This window comes from Phasianus colchicus, chromosome 1 (assembly GCF_987193195.1).
Source record: "Phasianus colchicus chromosome 1, bPhaCol1.hap1.1, whole genome shotgun sequence".
In the NCBI taxonomy this organism is placed as follows: Eukaryota; Metazoa; Chordata; class Aves; order Galliformes; family Phasianidae; genus Phasianus; species Phasianus colchicus.
Genome location: NC_143436.1, coordinates 109,399,961 through 109,426,625, shown reverse-complemented (window position 1 = coordinate 109,426,625; position 26,665 = coordinate 109,399,961). Strand labels below are relative to the sequence as shown.

The window sequence follows — 26,665 nt, the reverse complement described above, 5'->3', positions numbered from 1 at the left end:
CAACTGAAGTGGTTATAGTCAGTCACAAGCTAAACATGAAAGTTTTAAGCCCATGTTACACAGCTCTGCTTTGTAATAGCGTATGGTCAATATTGGCCCTGAGTTGGAGGAGTTGTATTTCACAGTCTGTTCATCATAGCCCTGGTTTAAAAACACTGAGGTATGAACATCCCACGTCCTCAGTTCTATGCCTTTTCTTGGTAGGTATGGCAGGATTTCTCTCTCTGTGCCATTTCCCTCCCTGCATGCTGGCAACAGACTTCTGCTCCAGAGTTCTGCACATGCAAACAGAGCTGGAGTGAGTGAACTTTTGGCTTGTCTCTGACAGTTGCAGAAGTCCAGTTTATTTCAGTGGATGAAAATTTCACCTCTTATCTTTGTACTATTATTAAAGGACCTAATTTTGATAATGTAGTAATTTAATTACGTAATTTCAATAAGACTCATACAATATGAATAAAATAGCTGTAGCACAAGGTAAATGATTGCACACTTTTTCAGGTTTTCATCCCTGAAGCTCCTCCAATCTGTTTGATATATCTAAAGTTTAGCAAGCCTAAATTTGTCTTAAATTCACTATGCAAGAGCTCCCACTCTGAAAAGTCCACGTATGGCACTCATCTGCACAGGAAGGGAAGCTCTGAGTTGAGGCAGTAGTAACTTGCACTGTTTCTAAACACCATGAGGAGCACATTTACATGCCTTTTGGAAATTACAGCCTTCCTCTCACTTAAACAGTCACCAGTGCTAGTAGGACCCAGATGTCCAGAGAAAGATTTCCTGAAAAAAAAAAAAGCTACCCAGAAATGGACAGAGTCACACATTGCAAAAGTTATCCAACAGCTGAAAAACATCAGTTTTTACAAAGTATGTGACAAATACAGCTTGCATGATAGTGGGAGAGGGTCTGCAAGTCCTGCTGGCACTCACTGGGGATAGTCTGCATAACTGCTGACGGATTCACCTCCTGTGAGTAATGGTAAACATCCCAAAGTCATGCCGGTAGAAATTCTCTGCAATGCCACTCGGCATTATTCATCACTCCAGCACGTGGATGTGTGTGTGCAGCTTTCCAGTGCTGTGTGCCGTGCGTAACCTTTCACTGTCTCATATTCATGTAGTTGTAAAGTGCAGATCCTTGTCACCTTGGAAGCACGGGTCCAGGCATCTTCTGGGACAGACACTGTTCTCCAAGTAGTGCTTTGGCTCTGCTCTCTCTTGTGCAGCTTGTTCTGGGATAACCACTTAATATCATCCTTGCTTTCACAGTGCCACCGATCTGGTCCAGCATTTCTGGTGTGATGATTGCTGCTAATTAAGCAGTCCTTTTTTTGTGTGTATTTCCACAGTGTTTTGTACATACACTTATGACTATATTTTGAATGCTATACTTTTTGCAGGTAAGCATTTTGAGCCTTGTTCACCTAACCAGCTGTTGTTTTGGTGAACATTGCTTTGAAAAAGAACCTGTGTTCCATCTGCAAGCAGGAAAGCGCATGGCAGGAGGTTGGATAGCATCGGTGTGGAAATCCAGAGGTGTATGCTGCTCCCCAGATAGAGAAGATGTTCGATCTCTCAGTACTTTGGCAGTGTATGAATCTGTTAAAAAGTCTAATCCTTTTGATATGACTGTAAAAAGAAAGAGCAATGTAATCACATCTGGTGAACTCTAGAGCCATACATAATTCTGTGCCCTTTTGATGCATTTGCATCAGCTTAAAATTACAGGTTGCTCCTGACCTTGGAGCCTCACTGTCCACTCCTGCATGGAGTCCAGCAGTGGAAGTGGCACACACAGCTCTGGCTGCTTTCCTGCCATAGAACGACTGATGCAGGAGGACCTTCCTCCCTGTAAGTCACAGGAGGTGCTCCCCTGAGCAGAGTTAATGACAGCAATCTGTGACGCCAGCAACTGCAAGGAAACCTGCTCTGTGGCTATGAATATCCTTTCAGAGTTCAGCTCTGGTGAAGAAAATCACTCAAGCGAACACTTAGTTTTTGGTCTGCATTAGAATTTCCATGTTTCAGTTCCCTGGAAAGAGATATCTCCCTAACCCAGACTTTGGTGTCATTTGGACTTTTGACTTAGTGCCATGCCAGCTAGGGGATACAGGGCAAAATCTGCTGCCACATGCCAGCCCTGTGACAGACTGTCAAACACAAACACCACCAGCGTGAAATTTGGGGTGGGGGTGGCGGAGGTTCTGGCAATAAGTACCATCTGGTTCAGAAAGTTAGTACCAGATGTCTGGAAGCGTCCAGCTCCAGCCAGTAAAGGTGGAGCTGAATAATTAAAATGATATTTCTGTTTGGAAAAAGGAAGGAGTACTTTCACGGCTTTTAAACAATGATTTGCAAAAGTAGTAAGGCAAAAGTCATGCCTTTTGCAAAATATGTTCCCCTGTAGGGGAGGCATGAATGAATATCCAGAAGAGAAACATGGATACACTGCCAAAGGTTGAGCTCAAAGCATAATTCCTCCTTTTGGGATCACTGCTGTACAGCAGTACAGGAAAAAAGTCAAATGGACTGAGCAGTTGCAAAAGCATCTTTGCAATTTGTACTGGCTTATGTCTGCTTGTCTTTAATTCCCATACTGTGTGGTACAGAGCTGGCACCCAGCTTCCAAATGGTCTCCATCTTCTTCTCTCCTGCAAAAGATCTGTTTTCTTGGAGGAAAGCTATGATATGCTAGCCTGGCGTAATGCAAGCAACTTCTAAGTCCCAGGCCATTCCAATAGGTCTAAGCAAACCTGAGCTCTGAAAGCTTTCTGATCCAGAACATCAGGGAGCATTTCTGGAGAGGCTGGGTGCAAAATATTTTCCTGTTCAGTTTAAATGAAATTTAGTAGTTTCCAGATTCTGTCTAACATCTTTTGAAATCTTAAAATATGAATCCAGTAAATTGAATCAATAACATGACAGGTGTGGATTTACTAGAGAAGGGAATAAGGGAACTGAAAGGCATGTCAGTACTGTTAGTGTTCGTATATGACTTCAATCTGAACAACACTGCTGTTGAAAGTTTACTTTTACTGAAAAAAACATCTCTTGCTTTTGGAGGTATTTATGTTCCTTGGAAAGAAATATCTTTGCTGAAAGTTTTGACATCAGTATCCCATTCGATCACCCAAAGAAAGCATGCAAGAAAGAAGTTAATCCAAATGGGAATTTGGCTCATGTTGGGGTTTCCATAATAAGCTCCATAATTAAGTACTTGATTTTCATTGATTTGAAGGGAAACAAATCTGGTTCTAAGATCTAAATAGAGATATCTTTAATTGCACTCTGTAGTACTGTATACCATAGTTTACACTTGGCTTCTTTACATCAAGAGGACTGATTCTGGGGCAAACTGCATGTCGGTGTCACTCTATCAGCATTTTGCCTGAATAAATAGATAAAAGCTATCTGCAATTTGATCTGCAAGTTAGTGCAGATTTGAGAACAGATAATGAAATTAAGAAGGAGATACTGAAGAAGAAGATTGTTTTTCTGATATGCCTTGCCTTAAAAGATGTCAGAAGTTCAAGGTCATGGGCAAAAGGTAACTGTGTGAGAAGTGAATATTTTCAGCCTTCTAGAGAGAGCCTTCTAGAGAAAAAGACAGATTACTTTAAATGCCATTCACGTTCTTACATTTTTCCATATGTTTTCATAGAATCACAGAATGGCCTGGGTTGAAAAGGACCACAATGATCATCCAGTTTCAACCCCCCTCTGTGTGCAGGGTCACCAACCAGCAGACCAGGTTGCCCAGAGCCACATCCAGCCTGGCCTTGAATGCCTCCAGGGATGGGGCATCCACAGCCTCCTTGGGCAGCCTGTTCCAGTGCGTCACCACCCTCTGAGAGAAAAGCTTCCTCCTAATATCGAACCTAAACCTCCTCTGTCTCAGTTTAAAACCATTCCCCCTTGTCCTATCACTATTCACCCTTGTAAGCAGTTTTCCAATTTTCTGAGTTATTGATCCCAACTTATAAGCCTTAATTAATGTTCTACTTACTGAGCAGTACTTTGCTGTACAATGTGTAATTATTCTAATTATATATTGTTATTATTTATAATTGTTTTCATGATCCCTCACCACCTGCACATGCAGACAAACGTCTCCCACCTGCCCCAGCCCATCTGTGTTTTATTTCTAGACATGGATAAGGGATCCCAGAAGATGCTCTGAAGTGCTGTTAATTGAGTGGCTGGATCAGCTCTGCAGCATTTGTAAATGGACAAAACTTTAGTGAAATGATACATATTTCTGTCAGCACCGGATCTGTCCCAGTCCTGCTGTATATGTTTTTACCTTGGGAAGAAGAGATTCTGGAAATTCTTCGTATCTCTGATGGTTAATAGTGTTGTGCAGTCAGTGCATGACACACCCCAGAGCTCTTGTTTTGGGAAAATCCTTCACTAGAGATAAAGACTAATTTTCCATGAGAATTTTCAGCTGTTTTTTCCTATATGAAATGTATCCTTCCAGACTATACAGAAATGTCTTAGGGCTTCAGCTGTGCTGGTTGTTGAGGAGGTCTGGGGAAGGAAACGTGTTTATCTGCCTATAAAAAGAAAAAGATTTCTATTAAAAATAAATTTTAAAATAAAATCATATCACTTTTGTTTCTTTGGTTATGCAGCTGCCTTGGGATCTGAGCTTCTGGTAAACACGTTGGCCTGTTAAAGGACATGATTCAGACTGTCCCAGATCCAGCAGCTCACATCAAGGTTAGTTTCCTGTTTACTGTGAGTCCTCAGATGTTTTGAGAGCGATAAAATTAAAGAATATGTATACATACTGCAAGTCTTCTTGTATGTTTATAAATTGTACTACTGTGCAGCACCGGGTCTTTTATTCCTCGATATTTGTTATTGAATGAGTCAGTCACGCAGACTTTGTTGCTGACACCTGTTTTAATGTGTTCTGAAGTGTGTGGACATTTTGAGGATACTTTTTTTCCAAGCTTAAAAACCCTTGATCATACTACAATAGTTGATACGCGTAATAAAAAACACCTACTTGGAAAATTCTGAATTCATATTCCCCCTGTTTTGGTCCTTGAAAGCCAGGGGCAGAAGTTAATGGGGAAGGAAAATAAGCACAATGTGAAAAGCCAAAGACAAACAAACACCTCTTTGAAAAAAATCAGGGCCTAGTTCTGTGTAAATCAAAGGAGCACAGACATTGAACTTGTGCTATACAGGCTTACAACCGGATTGCTTTGCTACACTTCAGAAGGCACTGCATTACTTTTCAGCTCCTTTGTTATTATTTTAACTCTTACTATTATTACTGTGTTCTTTTATCTTTTATTTATTTATTTTTTCAGAAAAATAGGAGCCTGCTACCTTTAGCAGGCATAGCTGGTGATGTGCTGCTATGAATAAGACTTCTTTTGATATTGCCTGTAAATAGCACCTGAACCTCACCAAGTGGGGGTGGTGCTCTACTTTAGCCTTGCTGCTTTATCACCTAGAGGTTTTGTTTGGAAACGGGCTGCTTCTAGAGGTGAAAAGCAATTCATTTCCAGAAGTAAAAAGGATACTCACATAGCAGTGTCTTAGGTGGGAGAAGCAGCCTACACTCACGTACAAAAAATATGATGAAACCGCATGTTTATCATTCACGTGGTCTCTGCCATGTGAGAGCACTGCTGGTAAATAAGATTGCTGTAATCAAAGGGAGAGATCAGCCACGCTAAGCAGGCTGCCAGTGAATAGCTTTCTTTTATTCTTTCTTTCTGTCCACCCTTCTGTTTGTCTGTCTGTCCTTCCTTGAAGTTACTTTTTCTGCAACAACTTCTTTCATGGCGTTTCTACTCAGCCAGCTGCTATCTACCAGTCAGCAGCTCCCTGTAGAAAAGCTTCATTTTTCAACTTATTTTTAACTGAATAAAAATGAAATGTTGTTTTAAATAGCTCACTTTTCCTGTAGAAAGATAGGGAATAAGAAAAGCCTCTCTGTGTAACTCCCTACAGCATTTTTGGATTGTGTTTAGATACTGGAATGGAGGGCAGCTGTATGAGAGTTCATCCATTCAGTCTATACAAGTTTTCCAAAACCCAACACCCTCACAGTCTTCTGATACTTCGTTGTTTTTATATAAGCAGTCTCTCCACTGCATGTCTCATCACCTGCATCTCAACCACTAAGAATTCAAACATTTTATGGGGATATAGAACCTCTTCACGCTTTCTAAGTGTCCACACTAATAGTAAGAAAAACACCAGAACATTAAGAACTCAGTTTCTTGCTTTCTGCCAAAAAGTAGGCTTTTGTATTGTTTTGTTTTACAATGGGAGTTAGAGTTTGAGAGAACAAGGCTGCGCATGTGTGTGTCTTTTTACACTGAGTACAGAGAGCTGCACAAAAATCTCTGCAACAAAGCTGTGTTCAAGGGAACTTTTAGGAGTGTATTTTCAGCAGAACAGCAGACACAAGTTGTTGCTACATTGAGGTGGGGTGTGAAGATTCAAGTTACTCGAATGTTCTGCTTGGGATAGGACAACTAGCCAAATAAACCTCAAATCCTTCACATTTCTGTTTATGTAACTAGGGTCTGCTTTGGTCTAAGCGCATTCTTCAGGAAGATGCCATTAATGCCATTCATTTAGACTTTAAAATCAGATGTAAAAGCATTCTTAAAAGTAAGCCATGAGAAAGTAGTGTGCATTGGACATAGAAAAGACTATTTGGTGTGATGATCTTTTCTGCCTCTGATTGCCATGGTGAGGTTGAACATATGGGGTTCATTGCAGTCTTCCTTGATATAGTTTTATTTAACTTACTCCATCACGTAAGTCATATGCTACTCTTTGCTGGTATTTTGTTCCTTGAATAAGCAGACATAAGCTCATTCGTGCACATTTAGAGTTGTTACTTTGAAAACTGCTTTCTAGGAAGCGTCTGAATTATTAAGACTTGACAGATTTTTGTTTTAAATTTTTCTTCCTGAACATGTGCAGGAAATGCGTGTGAAAGATGAATGAATATGGCAATATGAATATTCAGAGACATCTTTTTTTCAGCAAGGATGATTTAATTTGTATTATGTGAGTTCTCATGTGGTCTATTTTGAAAACAGCCTGTTGCACTACCAGGAGGAAACGTAATCCAATCTAACAACTCTTGTGACACATTTCAGAATGGGAAGTTGTATGAGCCTGACTTCAACACCCAGGCAGATCTTGTCCAGTTAGGGGAATATTTGTCCTCATTTTGTTTGAGAGCTTCATTCAGTTTAAATGAATCATTCATAATTGATCTGGTGAACTTGTGTTCCTGTTGCTCCCTAATGCATAATTATACCTGGGCCATGGGCTTGTTTTATGCCAAGACATAAAAGACAGAAACATTTCATGTGGACAAAAAAAAAGGAGTTATATGTTTTGACCCTTAGCCCCAGTTTTCAAAATATGGAGAATTTTGACCCTGATCTTCAAGCAGTTCCACACATCTGATACATTTGAATGGGATGAAATAAATAAGACTATTCACATTAATAAAACTGAGTATGTGCCCAGCAGTTTCTGGGTTCAAATTCAGCACCTTAATTTAATAAATTTTGACATCATTAAAGTGTTAAAATAGTAGCATTAGTTTGGTTTAATGACAAACTGTTAAAAAAATAGGTTTGTGTTTGATTTAAAGGTAGACAAATAAATTTTTGCTTTCTGGTATCTGCAATTATAATTAACAAATTATTTTTGGAAAGTCATGTGTATAGTTTATTTAGTATAAAGGGATTGGCTGCAATACATTTGAGTTAATGCCAAAATGTGTGTATCCTCTCACTTTCTGGAATTTATTTTCTTTCAGGAGTCTGAAAATTGCAGAGAAGTCTGTAGAGAGGACATTTGCAGCCTGCTCTGTTCTCACATCTCACCCTCCCCATGCCATCAAAAGGGGCTATCATTTTAATTGGGAGCTATGAAGTGTTTAATATTAAGCATTATATTAAGGAATATTTTTGTCTGTGCTGTCAGGGGGTCAAGATCCTTCTGTCACCAACAGAAAATTTCAAGCATCATGAAAATAGATGTCTTATATATACTAAGCATCACTTTAAGAACATTATTTTTCCTATTTTTTGAAATGAGGTTCTGCATGGAAATTCTGGATACCACTTTCACCAGGAAAGTGTATCACTTCTACTAGCCCAGTTTTAGTCACTGAAGCTACATAAGGATCTAGCTGCTTACACTGGCATTAGTTAAAACATCTTTGCAAGAGTTACAGCTCATCAAAAGAAATGTTTTGAAGAAGTCAGTGCCTGGATTGCCTCTTTGAATGGGCAAGACTAATTGTTTTGTATATACATTTTTAAACTTTTGGTTTTCTTTTTCTTCTATTGATTAAATTATAGTTTTAGTAACAATAGAAACACTGCCAGTCCTATCTCAGATGTGCATTTTATATGCAATCATAATCGTAGAATCACCTGGGTTGAAAAGGACCACAATGATCATCCAGTTTCAACCCCCCTCTGTGTGCAGGGTCACCAACCAGCAGACCAGGCTGCCCAGAGCCACATCCAGCCTGGCCTTGAATGCCTCCAGGGATGGGGCATCCACAGCCTCCTTGGGCAACCTGTTCCAGTGTGTCACCACACTCTGTGTAAAAAACTTCCTCCTAATATCTAACCTAAACCTCCCCATCTCAATTTAAAACCATTCCCCCTTGTCCTATCACTATCCACCCTTGTGAACAGCTTTTCCCCTCCTTTTTTTATGTGCTCCCTTCAAGTACTGGAAGGCCACAATGAGATCTACCCAGAGCCTTCTCTTCGCCAAGCTAAAGAAATGATATATGCTTTGTGAATGCTGACTCTTTAATGAAACTTATGAGTTTTTTTAAGGGTTAAATTCTTCTTCCAGAAGTCTTGTTTGCAAAGACCAAATGCTTACTTGGCTTTAGTTAGCTTGTGCCATGACTGGTAGGGATTTCATTAAACTGTTTCTCAGGAAAAAAAAAAGAGTTTGTGGTGCTTGTTTTCTCCTTGTTGGGAGCAGAAGAGTCCAAGTTACAGCAGTGTAGGCAAGCAAATTACTATATTTGTTGGGAATTAACTCAGTTCTGGAGTATATGGGTGTAATTCATTGAAGCAATGTTGATCTGATGAAAGATTTGGCCTGCCTGTACCCAGGATTTTATGCTTCTTGGTGATCTAAGATTTAGGATAAAGGAAGAGACAATTGAATGGCAACAGCTGAAGAGAGGTGCTTGTGGATTGTATAGCCTTCATCTGTCTGGTAGAACTTGAGAAGGGGAATTCTTTATGTGCCAGATAGCTTAATCAAAGAGGACATTGTCACGGAATTAACTGGATCAGTTTATGCCCGTGACAGGGGGCAGTATGCCCCTGCCCTCCCCACCCCCCACCTGGGCCCACAAAATGGGAAGGAAGGGGGAAAAGGAAAGAAACAGCGGCAACAATCTATGGAGGTAAACTTATTTTACTAACTATGATATCGGAATACAAAATAATACAATATGATACAATCTAATTGAAATTGAGACTAATGAATGAAATAAGATATGAGAGAGAGTTCCCGAGACCGAGTCAAACCTGAAAAAGCTTGGAACGGCTAGGAAAGCACCCTCCAGCACCCACTGCCAGGCAGTAAGAGACCGCCCCCCCCGGAAGGGTCAGATCCCGTGACTTCCGCAATGTATAGGGATAGGTACGTAGAGTTAGAACATTAACACTTCCAGTACACGATGTTTTGATGTTGAATACTGAAAGTCAAATAAGCAAAAACCAAAACCATGACATTCCACCCCTTATTCTACATCACTACATCACGCTTAATATATATATATATATACACACATATGCAAACAAACAAAATGATTACAAATGCATCACACGCACACGTCTATATACATGGAATTACTGTCTGCACTCCCCCAACATCAAGTTTCCTTGTGGTACACATTGAACATCCCCATTTTCCTGCATTACCCACCAAGTGGATCCAGGTCCCTGGGCAAAAACAGTACCGCGGAGAGGTCTGCCCTTTCCAGAAGCTGGAAGAACCCAAACTGCTTTTCCCAACATGCTCTTTACGTGTACAACAGGGACCTTATCTCCCTCTACGGTATGTAGAGAGCTGGATTGGGTAGGACCATCACGATTGATAGATCCTCTGGTATTGACTAACCAGGTGGCTTCTGCCAAATGCTTCTCCCAGTGCTTAAATGTTCCGCCACCCATTGCTTTCAGCATCGTTTTTAACAACCCATTGTATCGTTCGATTTTACCAGAAGCTGGTGCATGATAGGGAATATGGTAAATCCACTCAATGCCATGATCTTTGGCCCAAGTATTTACAAGAGAATTTTTGAAATGAGTCCCATTATCTGACTCAATTCTTTCTGGGGTGCCATGTCGCCAAAGGACTTGTTTCTCAAGACCTAATATGGTGTTTCGGGCGGTAGCATGGGGTACTGCATATGTTTCAAGCCACCCAGTGGTCGCCTCTACCATGGTAAGCACATAACACTTACCACTGCGGGATCGTGGCAAGGTGATATAATCAACCTGCCATGCCTCCCCATATTTATACTTTTGCCATCGCCCTTCCTCCCAGAGTGGTTTCATCTTCTTGGCTTGTTTGATTATAGCACATGTTTCACAGTCATGAATAACCTGTGCAATAGCATCCACAGTTAAGTCCACCCCTCGGTCTCTAGCCCACTTATATGTTGCATCTCTCCCCTGATGGCCCGAGGTCTCATGAGCCCACCGAGCTAGAAATAATTCACCCTTGTTCTGCCAGTCCAGGTCTATCTGAGCCACCTCAATTTTGGCAGCTCGGTCCACCTGGTGGTTATTTTGCTGTTCTTCAGTAGCCCGTCTTTTGGGCACATGAGCATCTACATGGCGCACCTTCACGACCATATTCTTTGTTCGGGCAGCAATATCTTTCCACAGTTCAGCAGCCCAAATAGGTTTACCCCTTCTTTGCCAGTTATTTTGCTCCCACTGCTGTAACCACCCCCACAAAGCATTTGCCACCATCCACGAGTCAGTGTAAAGATAAAGCATTGGCCACCTCTCCCGTTCAGCCACATCCAAGGCCAGTTGGACAGCCTTTACCTCTGCAAATTGGCTTGATTCTCCTTTCCCTTCAGTGGCCTCTGCAACTTGTCGTGTGGGGCTCCACACAGCAGATTTCCATCTGCGATGCTTTCCCACAATACGACACGATCCATCAGTGAACAGGGCATACTTTCTTTCATTTTCTGGTAATTCGTTGTATGGTGGGGCCTCTTTAGCTCGTGATACTTCTTCTGCTGGTGTTCCAAACTTTTTACCCTCAGGCCAGTCCATGATGACCTCTAGGATTCCTGGACGGCTGAGGTTCCCCATCCGCGCTCTTTGCGTAATCAACGCAATCCACTTACTCCAAGTGGCATCAGTTGCGTGATGGGTAGGGGGAACCTTTCCTTTAAACATCCAGTTCAGCACTGGTAGTCGAGGTGCCAGAAGGAGCTGTGTTTCAGTACCGACCACTTCAGAAGCAGCCCGAACCCCCTCATACGCGGCTAAGATCTCCTTCTCAGTTGGAGTGTAGCCCTCTTCCGACCCCTTGTAGGCCCGACTCCAGAATCCCAGGGGTCGGCCTCGGGTCTCTCCTGAGGCTCTCTGCCACAAACTCCAAGTGGGACCTTTCTCTCCAGCAGCAGTGTAGAGGATGTTCTTTATATCCTGCCCTGTCCGTACTGGCCCTAAGGCCACGGCACGGGCTATCTCCTGTTTAATCTGTTCAAAAGCCTGCTGCTGCTCAGGGCCCCATGTAAACTCATTCTTCATTCGCGTCACATGATAAAGGGGGCTTACAATGAAGCTATAGTTTGGAACATGCATTCTCCAAAAGCCCACTACACCCAAAAAAGATTGTGTCTCTTTCTTACTAGTGGGTGGAGACATAGCGGTGATTTTGTTGATCACATCTGTCGGGATGTGACGACGGCCATCTTGCCACTTTATACCTAGGAACTGAATCTCCTGAGCAGGTCCTTTCACTTTGCTCCGCTTAACAGCAAAACCAGCACGCAGAAGAATCTGGATTATTCGCTCTCCTTTTGTGAAGACTTCTTCTGCTGTATCACCCCACACAACGATATCATCAATGTACTGCAAGTGCTCAGGGGCACTGCCCTGTTCTAATGCAGTTTGGATCAACCCGTGGCAAATGGTTGGGCTGTGTTTCCACCCCTGGGGCAAACGGTTCCAAGTATACTGAACACCCCTCCAGGTGAAAGCGAACTGTGGCCTACATTCTTTGGCCAAAGGAATGGAGAAAAAGGCATTAGCAATGTCAATGGTGGCATACCATTTGGCTGCTTTTGATTCCAGTTCATACTGGAGTTCTAACATGTCCGGCACAGCAGCACTCAGTGGGGGTGTGACCTCATTCAGGCCACGATAGTCCACCGTCAGCCTCCATTCTCCGCTGGCTTTACGCACTGGCCATATGGGGCTGTTAAAAGGCGAGTGAGTTTTGCTGATCACTCCCTGACTCTCTAGTTGACGAATCAACTTATGAATGGGGAGCAAGGAATCCCTGTTGGTGCGGTACTGCCGTCTGTGCACCGTTTTTGTAGCAATTGGTACCTGTTGCTCTTTTACTTGTAGCAACCCCACAACAGACGGATCTTCTGACAGGCCAGGCAAAACAGACAGCTGCTTAATGTTGTTTGTGTCTATAGCAGCTATTCCAAAGGCCCATCGATACCCCTTAGGATCCTTGAAATGCCCCCTTCTGAGGTAATCAATACCAAGTATACATGGAGCCCCTGGACCAGTCACAATAGGGTGCTTTTGCCAGTTCCTACCAGTGAGGCTTATCTCGGCCTCCAACACAGTCAATTCTTGAGAGCCCCCAGTCACTCCAGAAATATGGATTGATTCTGTCCCTTCATAAGTCGAGGGCATCAGAGTGCACTGTGCACCGGTATCCACCAATGCCTTATATTTCAGTGGTTCTGATGTGCCAGGCCATCGGATCCACACAGTCCAATAAACTCTATTATCCCTTTCCCCCCCCTGACTGAGGGCAGGGCCCCTCTATTCATTACCTGTGGTAACCGGAGCAACTGCACTGGCAGTTGATCTGCTTTGTAATTCTCTCACCCGTGCTCGTAGTACATGAGTAGCTTGGTCGTGCCACTTCCTCATGTCTTCTCCATGGTCACGTAAGTAACGCCACAAGGCAAGTCGCGATGTAGGATTCCTTCCTGGAGCTGGAGAGCGTTTGCCTCTAACAGCTGAGATTTTTGATTTTGCACCTGAGAAGGAGGGTTCATCGTCTTTAGTTAGTTCAATCCGTATTAGTTTCATCAGCTCCTTCAGTAGACTCTTTTGACTATTCTGATCTTCATCAAGCGTTTCTGATACTTCTACAGGTTTGTCACGATTCATCAGTGAAGACACTTGCTCTCGCATTTCATTCAGTTGCTCCGTCATTTGTGAGATGGCGGCGATGGCGGCGCGAGTTGGGGGTAGCTGTTGTTCATAGCTTTGGAGCATAAGAATCAATTCATAAACTAAGGGGCTTCTCTGTTGGTCCTGGTATCTGTCCGATGCTGCCAATAGTGCAGAGGCGTATCTGGCTGGTGCTGTTGATGTGAGTTGCTGCCACATTTCACGCGTTGTTCTCACTCTCTCAGGGTCATGGCCTTGTGGGTCGTTAAAAACACAGTTCGGGTCATACAACATTTCCACCACGGCTATTTCCCTCAAATACTGGATACCCTGTTCAACTGTATCCCATCTTTTCGTCACAGGCTTCAAGCCACTTTTGAAGGGGTACCTCTCCTTCACGGCTGTTAATACTCGTTCCCAGAGGGAGGCAGCCCCATCTAGACATCGACTAATTCCTCTGTCAATAGCTGGATCTCTGGCAATGGCTCCTAATTGGCGAGCTTCGTTACCATCTAGAGACAAGCTACTGGCCCCGTCGTCCCAACAGCGAACTAACCAGGAAACGATAGCTTCATTTGGGCGCCGTATAAATTCCTTTCTTGAGCCTTGGATTTCAGTCATCTTCAGAGGCCGACGAGTAGTAATAGAAACTTCCTCTTCATCACTCTCTTCTGCATGTCTCTTAGTTTTTCCTTTTGCCTTTCTTGATGTTGGTGGTTTCGAGGAGGGCCCCTCACCTGGATCTTCCTCCACCTCCTCCTCCTCCTCTTCTTCTTTTTTCCGTTCTAGACGCGAGGACACTCGTTTCCATTTCTTGCCCTCCACAGGGGCAACTGATATTGTTACTGGTGTCTCCTGTAATTGATCAGATTTGACTTTCCCTTTGGCTTGAACCTCAGCTCGGAAACTCTCTCTCTCCAAAACAGTATTATATATGGCACGGTAAGCACAAGCCAAACCCCAAATAAGTTGTACCTCCTTAGATTTACCTGAGCCGCACTGCCCCTGTTCCAAATACTGGCTAAGTTTCTGGGGATCCCACAGGTGCTCAAGAGTGAAATCCCATGACATTGCGGGTCCCCATGCTTCTAAGATTTTTCCTAAACCTCTCCATATTCCCTGCCAGTCAGCATTCTCTGGTTCTGGAGGAGACTCCTTCTGCTTTCTATTCCTGTATTGGAATACATTCAGGGAGAGTAATATTACGACCACAAGCATGAGAGTTAACTCAGCATTGGAAAAGCGTCTGATAAACCAAAAGGAAAACCTGGAAACTGGTTTGAACATCGTGTGGTTTGTAAAATTAGCTATTCCATCTGGGATGTAGTTGCTTGTGAAATTAGTCATTCCATCCGGGATGCAAGTGTCAAAATTCGTATTAAACATTGCATATAGGTACCAAGATAGGTACCATACAGGCGTCTCCGTCAGTGCCCGTATGTAGTTATATACGTACACCATTCCACAACAAGTAAAGATGACATTGATGATTCGCCAGTAGGTCGCGAGAAACACCATAGCTTTTAATCCCTTACTCAGCGTTTCCACGAAAAAGAGTGGGTTCATCGCTGGTTTCTGCTCAAAAAGGGTTAATGAATTGAAACTAACAAGAGGGGGGGGGGGGAAAGGAAAAAAAGGCACTACCCAGACTAAGCAGTGCTCAAAGTTTACAAATATCCCAGAATACTGGCAGTACGCCTGGTCTTTCAAGGTCAAGTTTCCCAGCACAAAACCTGAACTACTGATAATGCTCCCTAACGAAGCTCTCTAAGAGCAGAGAGCGAGATTCGTTCTAAGAGCCAAAAAGCAAAAACCAAAAACAAAAGGCAGCTATGCCCGCATTCTCCACCAAAATCTGTCACGGAATTAACTGGATCAGTTTATGCCCGTGACAGGGGGCAGTATGCCCCTGCCCTCCCCACCCCCCACCTGGGCCCACAAAATGGGAAGGAAGGGGGAAAAGGAAAGAAACAGCGGCAACAATCTATGGAGGTAAACTTATTTTACTAACTATGATATCGGAATACAAAATAATACAATATGATACAATCTAATTGAAATTGAGACTAATGAATGAAATAAGATATGAGAGAGAGTTCCCGAGACCGAGTCAAACCTGAAAAAGCTTGGAACGGCTAGGAAAGCACCCTCCAGCACCCACTGCCAGGCAGTAAGAGACCGCCCCCCCCGGAAGGGTCAGATCCCGTGACTTCCGCAATGTATAGGGATAGGTACGTAGAGTTAGAACATTAACACTTCCAGTACACGATGTTTTGATGTTGAATACTGAAAGTCAAATAAGCAAAAACCAAAACCATGACAGACATACAATACTTTTAGCCAAATTCAGCTGATATGTATGAGCATCTTTTTTTTTTTTTTTTTTTTTTGTGTGTGGATTTAACTAGAGATCGTTGCTTCTAGGTTTCAAATTGAGGCCACCAGTTCTGAAAGGTGTACATGATATTACAATGAAATAAAAATCTGGTTTCTCAGGACAAATAAAACAATTACCTCAGAGCTGTTTCTGAAATCTACTCTTGAGTTTATCACTTAGGCGCCTGGGCTACAAATTAGATGTCACATGCATATTTTCAAGCACAGCATCCCATTGGAAGCATTATAAAGTCTGATCTCAGAGCTTCTTTGTTGGCCAAAATGTACACTGGAATTCCAGTTGTGGCAGGGTAGAGATGCTGCTGGATTAGCTTGATATGTTGTGTTAGGTTAAATCTGGCTTGTTTCACTAGTATTATTAATTAAAGAGCATATTCTGGGTCTGATATAATCTGTTATTTTTTCTGGAATTGTAGAATCTCTAAATAGGCTCTAAAATACCGTTATGCTGTGAGTTTTATATGCAAAATACAGTCTCTGCCTGAACAGGCACAGGGGACAAGAAAGGAAGAAGGATAGTGTTACTATTATTCTCATTTTACTGATTCATAAAGGCCAGGGTTTTCCTCCCACCTCTCTTTGACTAAGCTATGAGCCTTGTCTTTGTAGATTCCTTGCACTGCTCAAGCACTTCCTTCATTACTTATAAAATGATATTTGGGCAACTCAGTTAAGAACAAGAGCATGGAAATCTGAGCAAAAAATAAGGAGAAATTTGCCCAAAGTCACACCTGAAGTAAGCTAGTGGCAGCGTACTTGAATAGGCAATCCAAATGGAGTGTATAATCCTACTGTGTTATGATATGTCAACACTGAAGTCAGTTTGATAACATACTCCCACTCTTTCAAAAAATATGGGCTGATATCTGTTGGAAAATAAGCCAGACCTTCCACAGGTGTGAATTAGTGATGATCCCATGGATGAAATGCCTGCCATAATCTCTAGCTGAGAGAAGGTGTGCTTAGGCCTACTGTGCCAAGGTGAACAGGCTACTGTGGCTCATCTGGGTTGCAAACTTGCTGCCTGACATCTGCTTCAGGATGACTGCTGCATGTGTGCTCTCCTCTCATGGGTTACAAACATCCCTCAGTGACAGATGTGAAAAGGCATCCCTATCAGCAGTCCATGAAGTTGGTGCTGCTGAGTAGCTGTAAATCCATCCCCTTTGCTTACCCCTCACCGTGTACTTCATTCATTATTCTGGCAAAACTTTAAAAGCTCTTCCCATGCTTTTCTACTGACAGGATAACAACACTGTTTCCATTTCACAGTGCTTCTTTCTAATTATTCTAGCTGGATCACAGTTGTTAAATCTTGTTTGAATGATAGGCATGGTTTAATCTGGATTCTCGTAAAATAAAGCAAACGAGTTTATTATGAATGTGGATAACATTCCTCTGCACCAGCACTCATTCACTGAGCCCTCAAACTGCCAGGCTTAAAATCTTGTGTGCTACTTCCACCCTATGTCAGCACACATCATTTACATGTCATAATGCCAGAATCATTGCTGTATTTGAACACTAGAATCTCCTTGTATGCAGAAATCATTATTTATTTCTCAGAAGTTTTGAATTCTGTACTGTAGCAGAACGATTGCCATAGAACTTGCATCAGTATTTTTTTCCCTGAACTCTACCTCCTTCTATCTGCCTGAGCAAATACCTCCTTGCAAAAGGAAAAGAGAAATAATGGCTTCTGTGTACTATAATTGATGAACTTTCAGCAATTCGGAGCAAATCCAAGATTGCTGCCAACAGCCAGATGGAAAACAGTGTTAATGACATGTTCAAAGAAATGTATATTTTTTGATAGGAGATGGTCTAATGACTTTAATCTCGATTGTTCTGGGGACTAATGGCATGGATAATTCCTTAAGTGAGGCCATTTTTAAACAAAATTTATCTTTTTCATAAGCGGGAAAGAGCAAACTAAAGAGTACCAAATGCATTTTCAATGTGATGTTTTATACTAACCCTTTGGTATGTGGAATCAGATGTATTCAAATCTCACTTCTACAGTCAGCCAGCCTAATAAAAGTTTGCACATTTCTACTGCTGATGAATAGAAATCATAAAATGGGCAGCTATGGAAACTAGGCCTAGGATAGTAAGCTGAAAGTGGGGAGAAGACACAAGGAAAAGCTGGGAAGAACAGACCAGATAGTTTGGGACAGGGACAAGGACAAGGAGGAAACAGAGGTGGAGGCCCTTCCTCTTTTCTCCACTCTAAAGCCTGGAGTGAGACTTGTTTTCCTGCCTGTAAATCTCTCTCAAGCCCACTGACAAAGGAGGTGCCTCCTTATGCTAGAGTCATCCTGACAGATGCAGCCACTCAACTCCATTAGCTCAAGCAGTTGTGCTGTGTTTTGTAACTGCAGCTGAGAACTGAAGGGAAGGAACGTGAGATGGCCAACTTCAGGGGGCTCCAACAGAATGGTACTTGGGCAGCCTGTGACAGTCTCCTTTTTCCTTGGCAAGTGGTTACAAGAACCATCTCACCTGCCCAGGGCTATCACAGATATTTAGAGATAATTTCCTATTTAGTAAGAAATTACAATTAAATGTTCACTGAATTTGTGTTTTGCCTTGACCTGGACATAAATATTCCAATCAGTAGATCATCTTTATTCTTCCTTGAGAGATTATTCCACAAGGCTCATTATCATGAAACGTTTCTTTGCGTTCATCCACTCTTCTCCCCTCTTCAGTTGTTCTTTGTGTATCAGCTCTGTTCAGATTCCAGCTCCCTTAATTTCACAAGCCTTTTGCTCCTCACCTTTTTAAAGAGCGATATAAGGAGAGCTCAAGGGAGGTTGCCAAGCATCCCACAGTCTATCCACATTAGTTCTGGTTACAGCCTCTTTCAGGTGAGGCGGGCCAGACAGCTTTCCCCCCATCAACACTATAGCTGTGTCCAGCTCTTCTTTCAACTGTACTTATTGCTTGATCACAAATCATCATGTTGTTATCCTTCTAGTAATGCTTCCTAGAGTTGATAGGCTTATTCCAAAGGCTGGTTGGTTCTCCATCAGCCCATGGGAAGGGAGTGCTGCTTCAAACTTGAACATGTCTTTCTTCTGCATACACTACTCAAAAACAAACCTCTCTTCCTCTTTCCTCCCTCTCTCCTTCTTTTCTCTCTCTCTTTTTTTTTTTTTTTTTTTTTTTTTTTTTTTTGAGGTGGAGGAGAGAGTTGTAGCGGTTGTTTTTTTTTTTGTCTCATATTTCAGGTTTATACCATTCTTGTTATATCTGAAACCTCATTTTTTTATTAGCCTCTTTTAATCTCAGGACCCTTTTCAATTATCTCACTAGTCTCAGTGTTGTCCCAGAGTTGACTTTGGAGTGTAACATCTTTCACCAATGTGCTGTTTAATTCCCTTCTTTAGATTATTAATACAGACATTACCTCATAAATAGTTATGGGTATTTGATTAGATTCCACCAACTTGCTATTTTATCGTTTGCCATAAGTCTTTGCCTGTATTCTTTGTGACATTTTCAGACTCAGTGTACTTTCAAAAGCTTGTTTAAACTCTCTGTGAAAAAATATTTCTTCTGCAGCTCAAATCAGTAGCCAGCATCTCAGTACTTCCAGCGTGTTTCCTTAGGATAAACTTCTTCTGTAACTTAAGTGTATTCTTAGGGCAATTATGTTTATTGATCAGATATACGCATCCTTTCCTTTTTGCCCTAGAGAAATGGTGACAGGAGCACTGTTGTTTCTGTAAATTGCCAAATAGCCTGCAAAACCCAAATGTTATCCTGCATAAGAACTTAGGATGCTCTGAAAGTAATGCCGCTCATTTATTTCCATGGAAACTAGATCAGATACGTAGAGCATGGAAACACTGATAGAGCAGAATCTCAGATACAAAACACTGTTTGTCAAAACATTCACAACCATTAGCTCTGCATTTTCATCTGTGATGAACAAGAGCCTGCATGGTGCGCTTGTAAAAATCTGCACCAGTGGAGGAGAACCACTGTTGCTGTCACTACTGCTGCAACATATCACCCACCACCTTCAACATTCAGCAAGCATTGATGAATGTCAATGGATGCCATTTTTTCCACATGGAGAAATTCATTGCTGCACCTTTGCTTCATACACACTTCCATGTCAGACTGCCCCTCTGCTGCCATGTCTCACACAACAACATCATGTAATGGGATACTGGTGGGAAGGTTCAACTTCTACTGCCATCCCACCAATATCCGCCTCTGATGTCATGGGCGAACATGATAAAATAGGAGCTGTATTTTGTTTTCAGAGCAGCCCTCATATTTCCTACTGACAGTGATTACCTTGTATCAAAGATAAACTTGCTGGCAGTCATCCTCACCTCCTTGCATAGCAGTAGCGCTCAAAAGGAGGCAGATAAATCTGTGGTGTGCTGAGAGCTTTCTCAGATGAGCATACGTAATTGTTTGTCCATACTCTCTTGGTCACATATCTAGATTTTCCAGGAACACAGAAACCTGGCAGATGTCATTGCTGTGAATAACATGTGAGGAATCCTGCAAATGTGAGAATACCATGTCCAGTGCAGGCAGCTCTTGGGGTGAGTACTGCATACTCTCCTCTGATAGGAGTCATAAGGAGCAAACTGGAATGTGTAGGCTTAATGGTAAACTGATGGCAGCAGAGATCTGAATGCACACATGGGCCATAGAGGAAGGATGTTCAACTGGCAGCCCATGGGCTGCATGTGGCTTGCCCCAGCCTGTAATGCAGCCTGCCCCCTGCCCTGCTTCATCATGGCAGCAGCCAGCATGCACCCATCACTAAGCAATGACCAAACATCAGTGTGCTATTAACCCCATCAGGGCTGAAATCAAGACAAAGAGAGGGAACAGTGCAGTGCTAACTCGAGTTAAGGCAAATGATTGTATGCATTTTGATACACTGGCTAAACACAGTCCTGTGAACAGGCCATACTTTTCATTGGGATAAAGGAATTTGAGAACAAGTTTCAAGATTGCAAAAAAATATCTTTTTTAGTATATTTACAATTCCATTTTCAGTCAGCATAAATACACAACCTGAAAATTTTCAACTGGAATATGTAGAGTTGCAATCAGACATTCAACTCAAAAATCTTACAATTACTAGACTTTCAGTAACTAAAGGGAGCCTACAAACAGGAGGGGAATCAACTCTTTGAAAGCGTGAGTGACAGCAGGACAAGGGGAAATGGTTTTAAATTGAAGGAGGGAAGATTTAGGTTGGATGTCAGGGAGAAGTTCTTTACTATTAGAGTGGTGAGGTGCTGGAACAGGCTGCCCAGAGAGGTTGTGGATGCCCTGTCCCTGGAGGTGTTCAAGGCCAGACTGGATGGGGCCCTGGGCAGCCTGGTCTAGTATTAAATGGGAAGGTTGGTGGCCCTGCATGTGGCAGGGGAGTTGCAGATTCATGATCCTTGAGGTCCCTTCCAACCTGGGCATTATGTGATTCTGTGACAGTTGGCAGTAGAGGGGCAGTCTGAACAATGGTATCAGACATAGAAGTGCAAAGATGTATCATTGAAAGATGTATCATCATTCACCATGTGGAAAAAATGGCATCCACTGACATTCATTAATGCTTGCCGAATGTTGATGGAGACCAAACAGTGGATGTGAACACAGTGAGGTGGTGGATGATGTATCTCAGCAGTGGTGACAGAGATGGTGGTTCACCTCTAATGGTATAGATTTTTACAAGTGTGGCATGCAGGCTCTTGTTCATTGCTGGCAAAAATGGTGGTGACTGCATTGCTGCACTGGAAAATGGTTTTTGTAGCTGCGTTGGTGCACTGGAATTTTTTTTTTTCTTTTTTTAGCTGAGAGTTTGCCCTATCAAACAGTGTTACAGTGCTCTTTGTGTTTGATGTAGTTTACATGGAAATAAATGAGAGGCATTACTTTTGGAGTAACATATGTATATGCAGCCCAAGACAGTTCCTCTTCACTCAGTGCAGCCCAGGGAAGCCAAAAGGTTGGACATCCATGCCCTAGGGAAAGAACTGGAAATGGGAGAGGGCACTTCTCAAACATGTAACTCTTTTTACCTCTTCATGCTTACTTCTTGGTCACAGCAGGTGAGTTTGCAAACAGTTAACACTTCATACCTGCCAGTGGGGGTGAAATAGAATAAGATGGGAGAACTTTGAAATGGCAAATGATCAGGGAGAGTCTGAAGCTGTGTTAAACAGGATGCTGACCTAACTGTAGCTGTTTTTGGTTGGTATTCAGTTTAACAGGTTCTGGGTTGTCTCTGTAGAGAATGGGGAAATACCCCTTTAGGAACAGATGAATCGTCCTTGGAAGGTGCTTCTGTCTTTCTACTCTTCACACAGGGAGTCTACAGTGGTGATGTTAAGCACAGGAGGTCTTTTAGAAGCTCATCATTAGATGAACTTAATCCCACCTTGTAGAGAGTATCCTTAATGTTTAACACCAGACCTAGGGATATATCCAAGCCTTTCTTAAATTCTCTAAATTTAGAGCTTAGCTAGCTCTAAATCTCAATTGGTATAATTACATCCAGATAACATTTTACATAAACGTAGCAATCCTTTGGAAAGTGAGGGGTAGATGATCTGCCATGCAGGAGCAGCCATGTCCCAAACTTTAGTATACCTCCCAGTCTCCAAGCGTCCTCTAAAAGGAGCCTGTTCACCTGAGCACCCACAGGGCTCTCCATTGAGAAAATCTGGGACAAGAGCTGCAGAGCACTATATGAAGCATGGCTGGCACTTAGTAGGCAGACGGGCCCCAGTCTGGGTCAGTAGAACTTTCCTGCCAACATTTAGATTTAGAGGCCCTCAAAATGACCTCAGAGTGAACAAAAAATTGTTTTAAACTTGAAGTGGAGGCCAGCTGAGAGTTCAGATTCATTCAATTACAGAAACTAAGGGAAGCCGCCTACTCCTTAGTTACAGTTTCAGAAAATCTTTCCAATTTCTTCAGAATCGTCCCAGAACTGCAGCCAGTCGGCTAGCAGTGTGAGCCATTGCAGCAGACATCATTAACTCAGACAGAGGAAAATATACTTTCAGATATTACATGCTAATAAAGCTCAAACTAAACAAATTTAGGTAACAGAAGCAATTATATCATTAAACATTTAACTCTGAGATTGATTTTTAAATTGCTAATAATTCAAACCAAAGCATACACACAAAAAGGAAGGGGGAGGAAGGTAATTTTAACAATTGCATCTAATCAGTGCCTCAGTCTAAAATGTGCAGCTATAAATGTCAAGATGCATAAGATCTGATGCAAGAACAGAAGTGGAACCAGAATGAATATGCATTCCTCACTTGACCAGATTCCCCTAATTGGGAGGAAGTCAAACACATGGAGTGGGAGAACTCTGAGCTGGGCTATCTCCAGAGCTCTATTTAGATACCAGGCTGTGTTTCTGAGAATCCTTTTAAAATTGACAGGAAGCAGTAGACTGAGACGCTCGTGTTAGGACTGGCCTCCTGCTTGCATGAACCCTAATACATTCTGCTGCCATCACCTCCAAAGGAATTTAAACTGGATCTTTACTGATCTTTACTTACTCTTTTATCAGGGGAGGGATGGTTATCCACGAAAGCAATAGAGATATTTCTCTCATTGAATAAAGAATGTTTTCTGTTTCTCTTTGAATTGCACTGGAAGGAAGGGAGGCATTTTCATGAGCTGCAGCAGAAAGTTGGTTTGATGAAGATCAGTTCTGTTGGGGTGAATTAGGGTGGGGCAGTCATTCAGCAGTAGGATTGTATTTGTTTTCATAGTTTATGGCAGGGCTGCTCCCTTTGAAAAAGTATAAATCTTAATCAAATGAAACTGATGTGCTGCCATATTTACCCATCTCATGGTTGTCCTACATCATGTTTTAGCATAGAAGTTACATGACAGAGTTATCCAGGGGTTGCCAGCTGACATAGAAACAAACCCTCATGTTAAATTGCCTGCAGATGTCCTCTTCCAACTCCTGTAGGGAACTTCTACCATTTCTCTCTCTCTTTCTCTCTCTCTCTCTCTCTTTTTTTTTTTTTTTTTTTTTTTTGGTTAAATAAAAGCAGGAGAAGAAGGGGGAAAGGAATCTCAGTTGAGTTTCAGTGCTACTGCATCTGTGTTCAGAACAGAAAGCCTTATAAAGGCAATGCAATTAATAGGCAAGCACAACAAAATTCTCTGTAAGGATTTCCATGAACTTTAGTGGACCAAATGAATTGTGATTGTTTTTAAGTCTGAAGCTGAATGAATAATGCCAAGTCTATTTCTACCAAGGTGGGCTTTTCAGAAGATTCAGACCCGAGGAGGTGAGAAGATCTTTATGTTCTGTTGGCTTTGATTTATTTGATATTAGAATCTAGGGCTTAGAGTTTTGACTCGGCATCCCTTTTGTTTTGATATTGATCTAAAGAAATCAGGATTTTATCTGAGGGTCTTAACTTCTTGTTCTGTTTGGCAGAAATCTCCGAGTAGGTTGTGACATTCTTGAAAACATTCACTGTTTTCATTTACATAATTAGGAATTTTTGTTTTGTTTTCATTGTATGAATTTACTGAAGTTTGTGAACTTTTCGCCTGGCAGTCCCTCTTGGTTGGGGAAATCACAGAATGTTGTTTCTTTTTCCTGGCTGGAGGAGTATGGGCTATTTATGCATACAGTTTTAAAATATGCTTTCTGTGAGTGCTTACGTGTTCCTCTTTCAATGCGATATTTCTGGATGGTTAGCCTAGCCAAAAGCAATCAAAAAAGGTTAATGCAGAGCAGAGCTCCCATTTAAACACCTACATGAAGTATCGGCCCTTCAAAAGCTCCTAGTGCCAAACAGCTCCTACTTGGAACAATGGAAGCTGGAGAGTGCTGACAGCTTCCGAAAATCTGGCCTCAAAGATCTTCAAAAGAGATTGATTAACAGTTCCAGCAAAGTTCTTTTTCCATGCTTGAATAGATCTGTTTGGAGAATATTTCCTGCACTTGAAGTGTGTACAGCTGTTCCAGGTAACTCAGAAAGAGGGAAGTTCTTTCTGGAAAGGTAGAATTCCATGTAGGTAGGTGACTGGGTAGGGAAGCAGGCAGCATTTTCCCCAGGTTTGCCGCAGGAGAGCTTTGGCCATGAGTGCTGGGCTTTGCTGGGCAGGTAGTAGGAATGTGGCTTAGAGCTACCTTTGTAACTCCCCCACATGGATGCTTTTTGCCAGCAAGAAGACAAAAGTAGTTTTCCGAGTTGCTTTAAACTGCTTCGGAAGTGACATAAACAAAACCAGAAAAGGCCACTCTTACATTACTGAAATAGGGATGTCCAGATGGGAAAATTATAGTAGTAATATAACTCTTGCGTTCTAACTTCACGTCCTGTGTAACTTCCATGTGTGGGCAAAGGAGATAAATTTGTTCTCTGCAGCTACACATGCACTTCTTTCTTCTGAGTTAGCCTGGAATATTTTGATTTTCCCTCTTGTGATGATGGACTGGGGCCCACGAGAAAAATAGGATTAGAAATTAATGCTTTGGGAGCTGTATCGCTAAACAAAGTTATCTTTGTGGCTTTCTGAAGCATTTTTTTTAAAAAATTCTACCTCTCTCACAATTCATCAGCCGTGTTCGTTGTTTTTTTTTTTTCAGCGAGGCATGCTCCAAATAAAAGAACAATAGGATTGCCCTAAAATCATGGAAGATTAAGGAAGATTAATTCTGCAAATCAAATAATGGGTTTAGACTGCTGTTACTTTTTCAACATGGCAAACAGGTAGGGGACCAATATGCTTGCAAGTGACCTAAGTCTTCCTTTTCCAGTGGTGATCTGTATTCTTTTGAAAAGCTAATAAAAGTAGTGTATGAAAGAAATTCCTGGGGCACTACAGAACTCACCCTCCTAGGGAGAGGGCCAGATGTGCCGGTTAATAACCTAGCAAGCATTCAAAGCTAGGGCAGTAACTGCTTGGTATCACCTAAGCCAGACATTCCGTGTAGATGCAATGCAATATCACATACTGGTCACATTCACAGCAGAGCTGGAAAACATGTGCAGTCTTATTAAAGGGGAAAAAAACTGGAAGCGAAAAGGAGGGGACACAGAGAACCAAAAAGAGACAATGTGTCTGTCCTGAGAAGCAGTGAAGTAGCAGACGCACTCCTCCACATGTGCATTAGTCTGTCAGCGTCAATTCTGTTCTCCAGATGTTGGGGTGGATCCTATGGCAGCGACCATGAAGGAAAAAGCTTTTAAAAGAAATCATATTTCAGTGGTGAAATTAACATTACCAGATTTTTCAAATGCAATCACCGGTGTAATTTTTCAGAATGCTTTAGGAGAATTGCTACTTCAAGATTTAATGCTTTTCACAGAATTCATTGCCAGTGCCTCTTCAGAGCTTACATTTCTGAAACTCGTCACCTTTAGAACTACCACACTGCCTTAGAGTCAAAGAACATGCAAACTCTTCTCAAATCAGTTCACTGGACTGAAAATTATTTGGGGAGGGGGTTCCAGAAGTCCCATCCTTCAGCATCAAACCCTTTTAGAGCTTTGGCCATTGCATCTAAATGAAGCATATACAAAGTAAAAGCACATATATTTGGAGCAGCAATCAGAATACATTAGCATCAAAAAAGGTTGGGTTTTTTTTGTTTTTTGTTTTTTTTTTTTTAAATCCCAAATTTGCTTTCCCAGGCAGAGCAGAGAAATAAATTACTTATGGCATTTATGGCGTATTTGTAACTTGAAACTGATGGCTTCACGTTACTGGGCACAACGTGTGCAGCATATAAACAAACGCCGCATAAAAAGACGAGTCCCAGCTTTGTCTTTCTGACATTTTGCCTCCGTGACCGGGATCCCTCATCGAAC

The 26,665-nt window shown here is 42.1% G+C and overlaps 2 protein-coding genes across 5 annotated transcripts in view; one reads left to right on the top strand and one right to left on the bottom strand.

Moving 5' to 3' along the window:
• ERG (ETS transcription factor ERG) overlaps positions 1 to 26,665 on the top strand; it is a 155,868-nt gene that overhangs the window by 30,740 nt on the left and 98,463 nt on the right. For 3 of the 4 annotated variants that reach the window (XM_090122620.1, XM_090122634.1, XM_090122616.1), the window contains exon 2: positions 4,635 to 4,722. In XM_090122620.1, the coding sequence (XP_089978746.1) occupies positions 4,684 to 4,722 (39 nt within the window). In that variant the 5' untranslated portion in view covers positions 4,635 to 4,683. Of the gene's footprint in view, positions 1 to 4,634; positions 4,723 to 25,440; positions 25,565 to 26,665 lie in introns of those variants that run through there. The other variant, XM_090122638.1, reaches the window with a different exon arrangement.
• Positions 13,071 to 15,747, bottom strand: LOC149919941 (uncharacterized). The gene has a single exon (XM_090122612.1). It carries the CDS (start codon positions 14,991 to 14,993, stop codon positions 13,071 to 13,073), a length of 1,923 nt encoding a protein of 640 aa, XP_089978738.1. The 5' UTR covers positions 14,994 to 15,747.

Bases quoted from the DNA above. Each gene is read 5' to 3' on its own strand.
- LOC149919941 (XM_090122612.1), bottom strand. From the start codon at position 14,993: ATGAACCCACTCTTTTTCGTGGAAACGCTGAGTAAGGGATTAAAAGCT.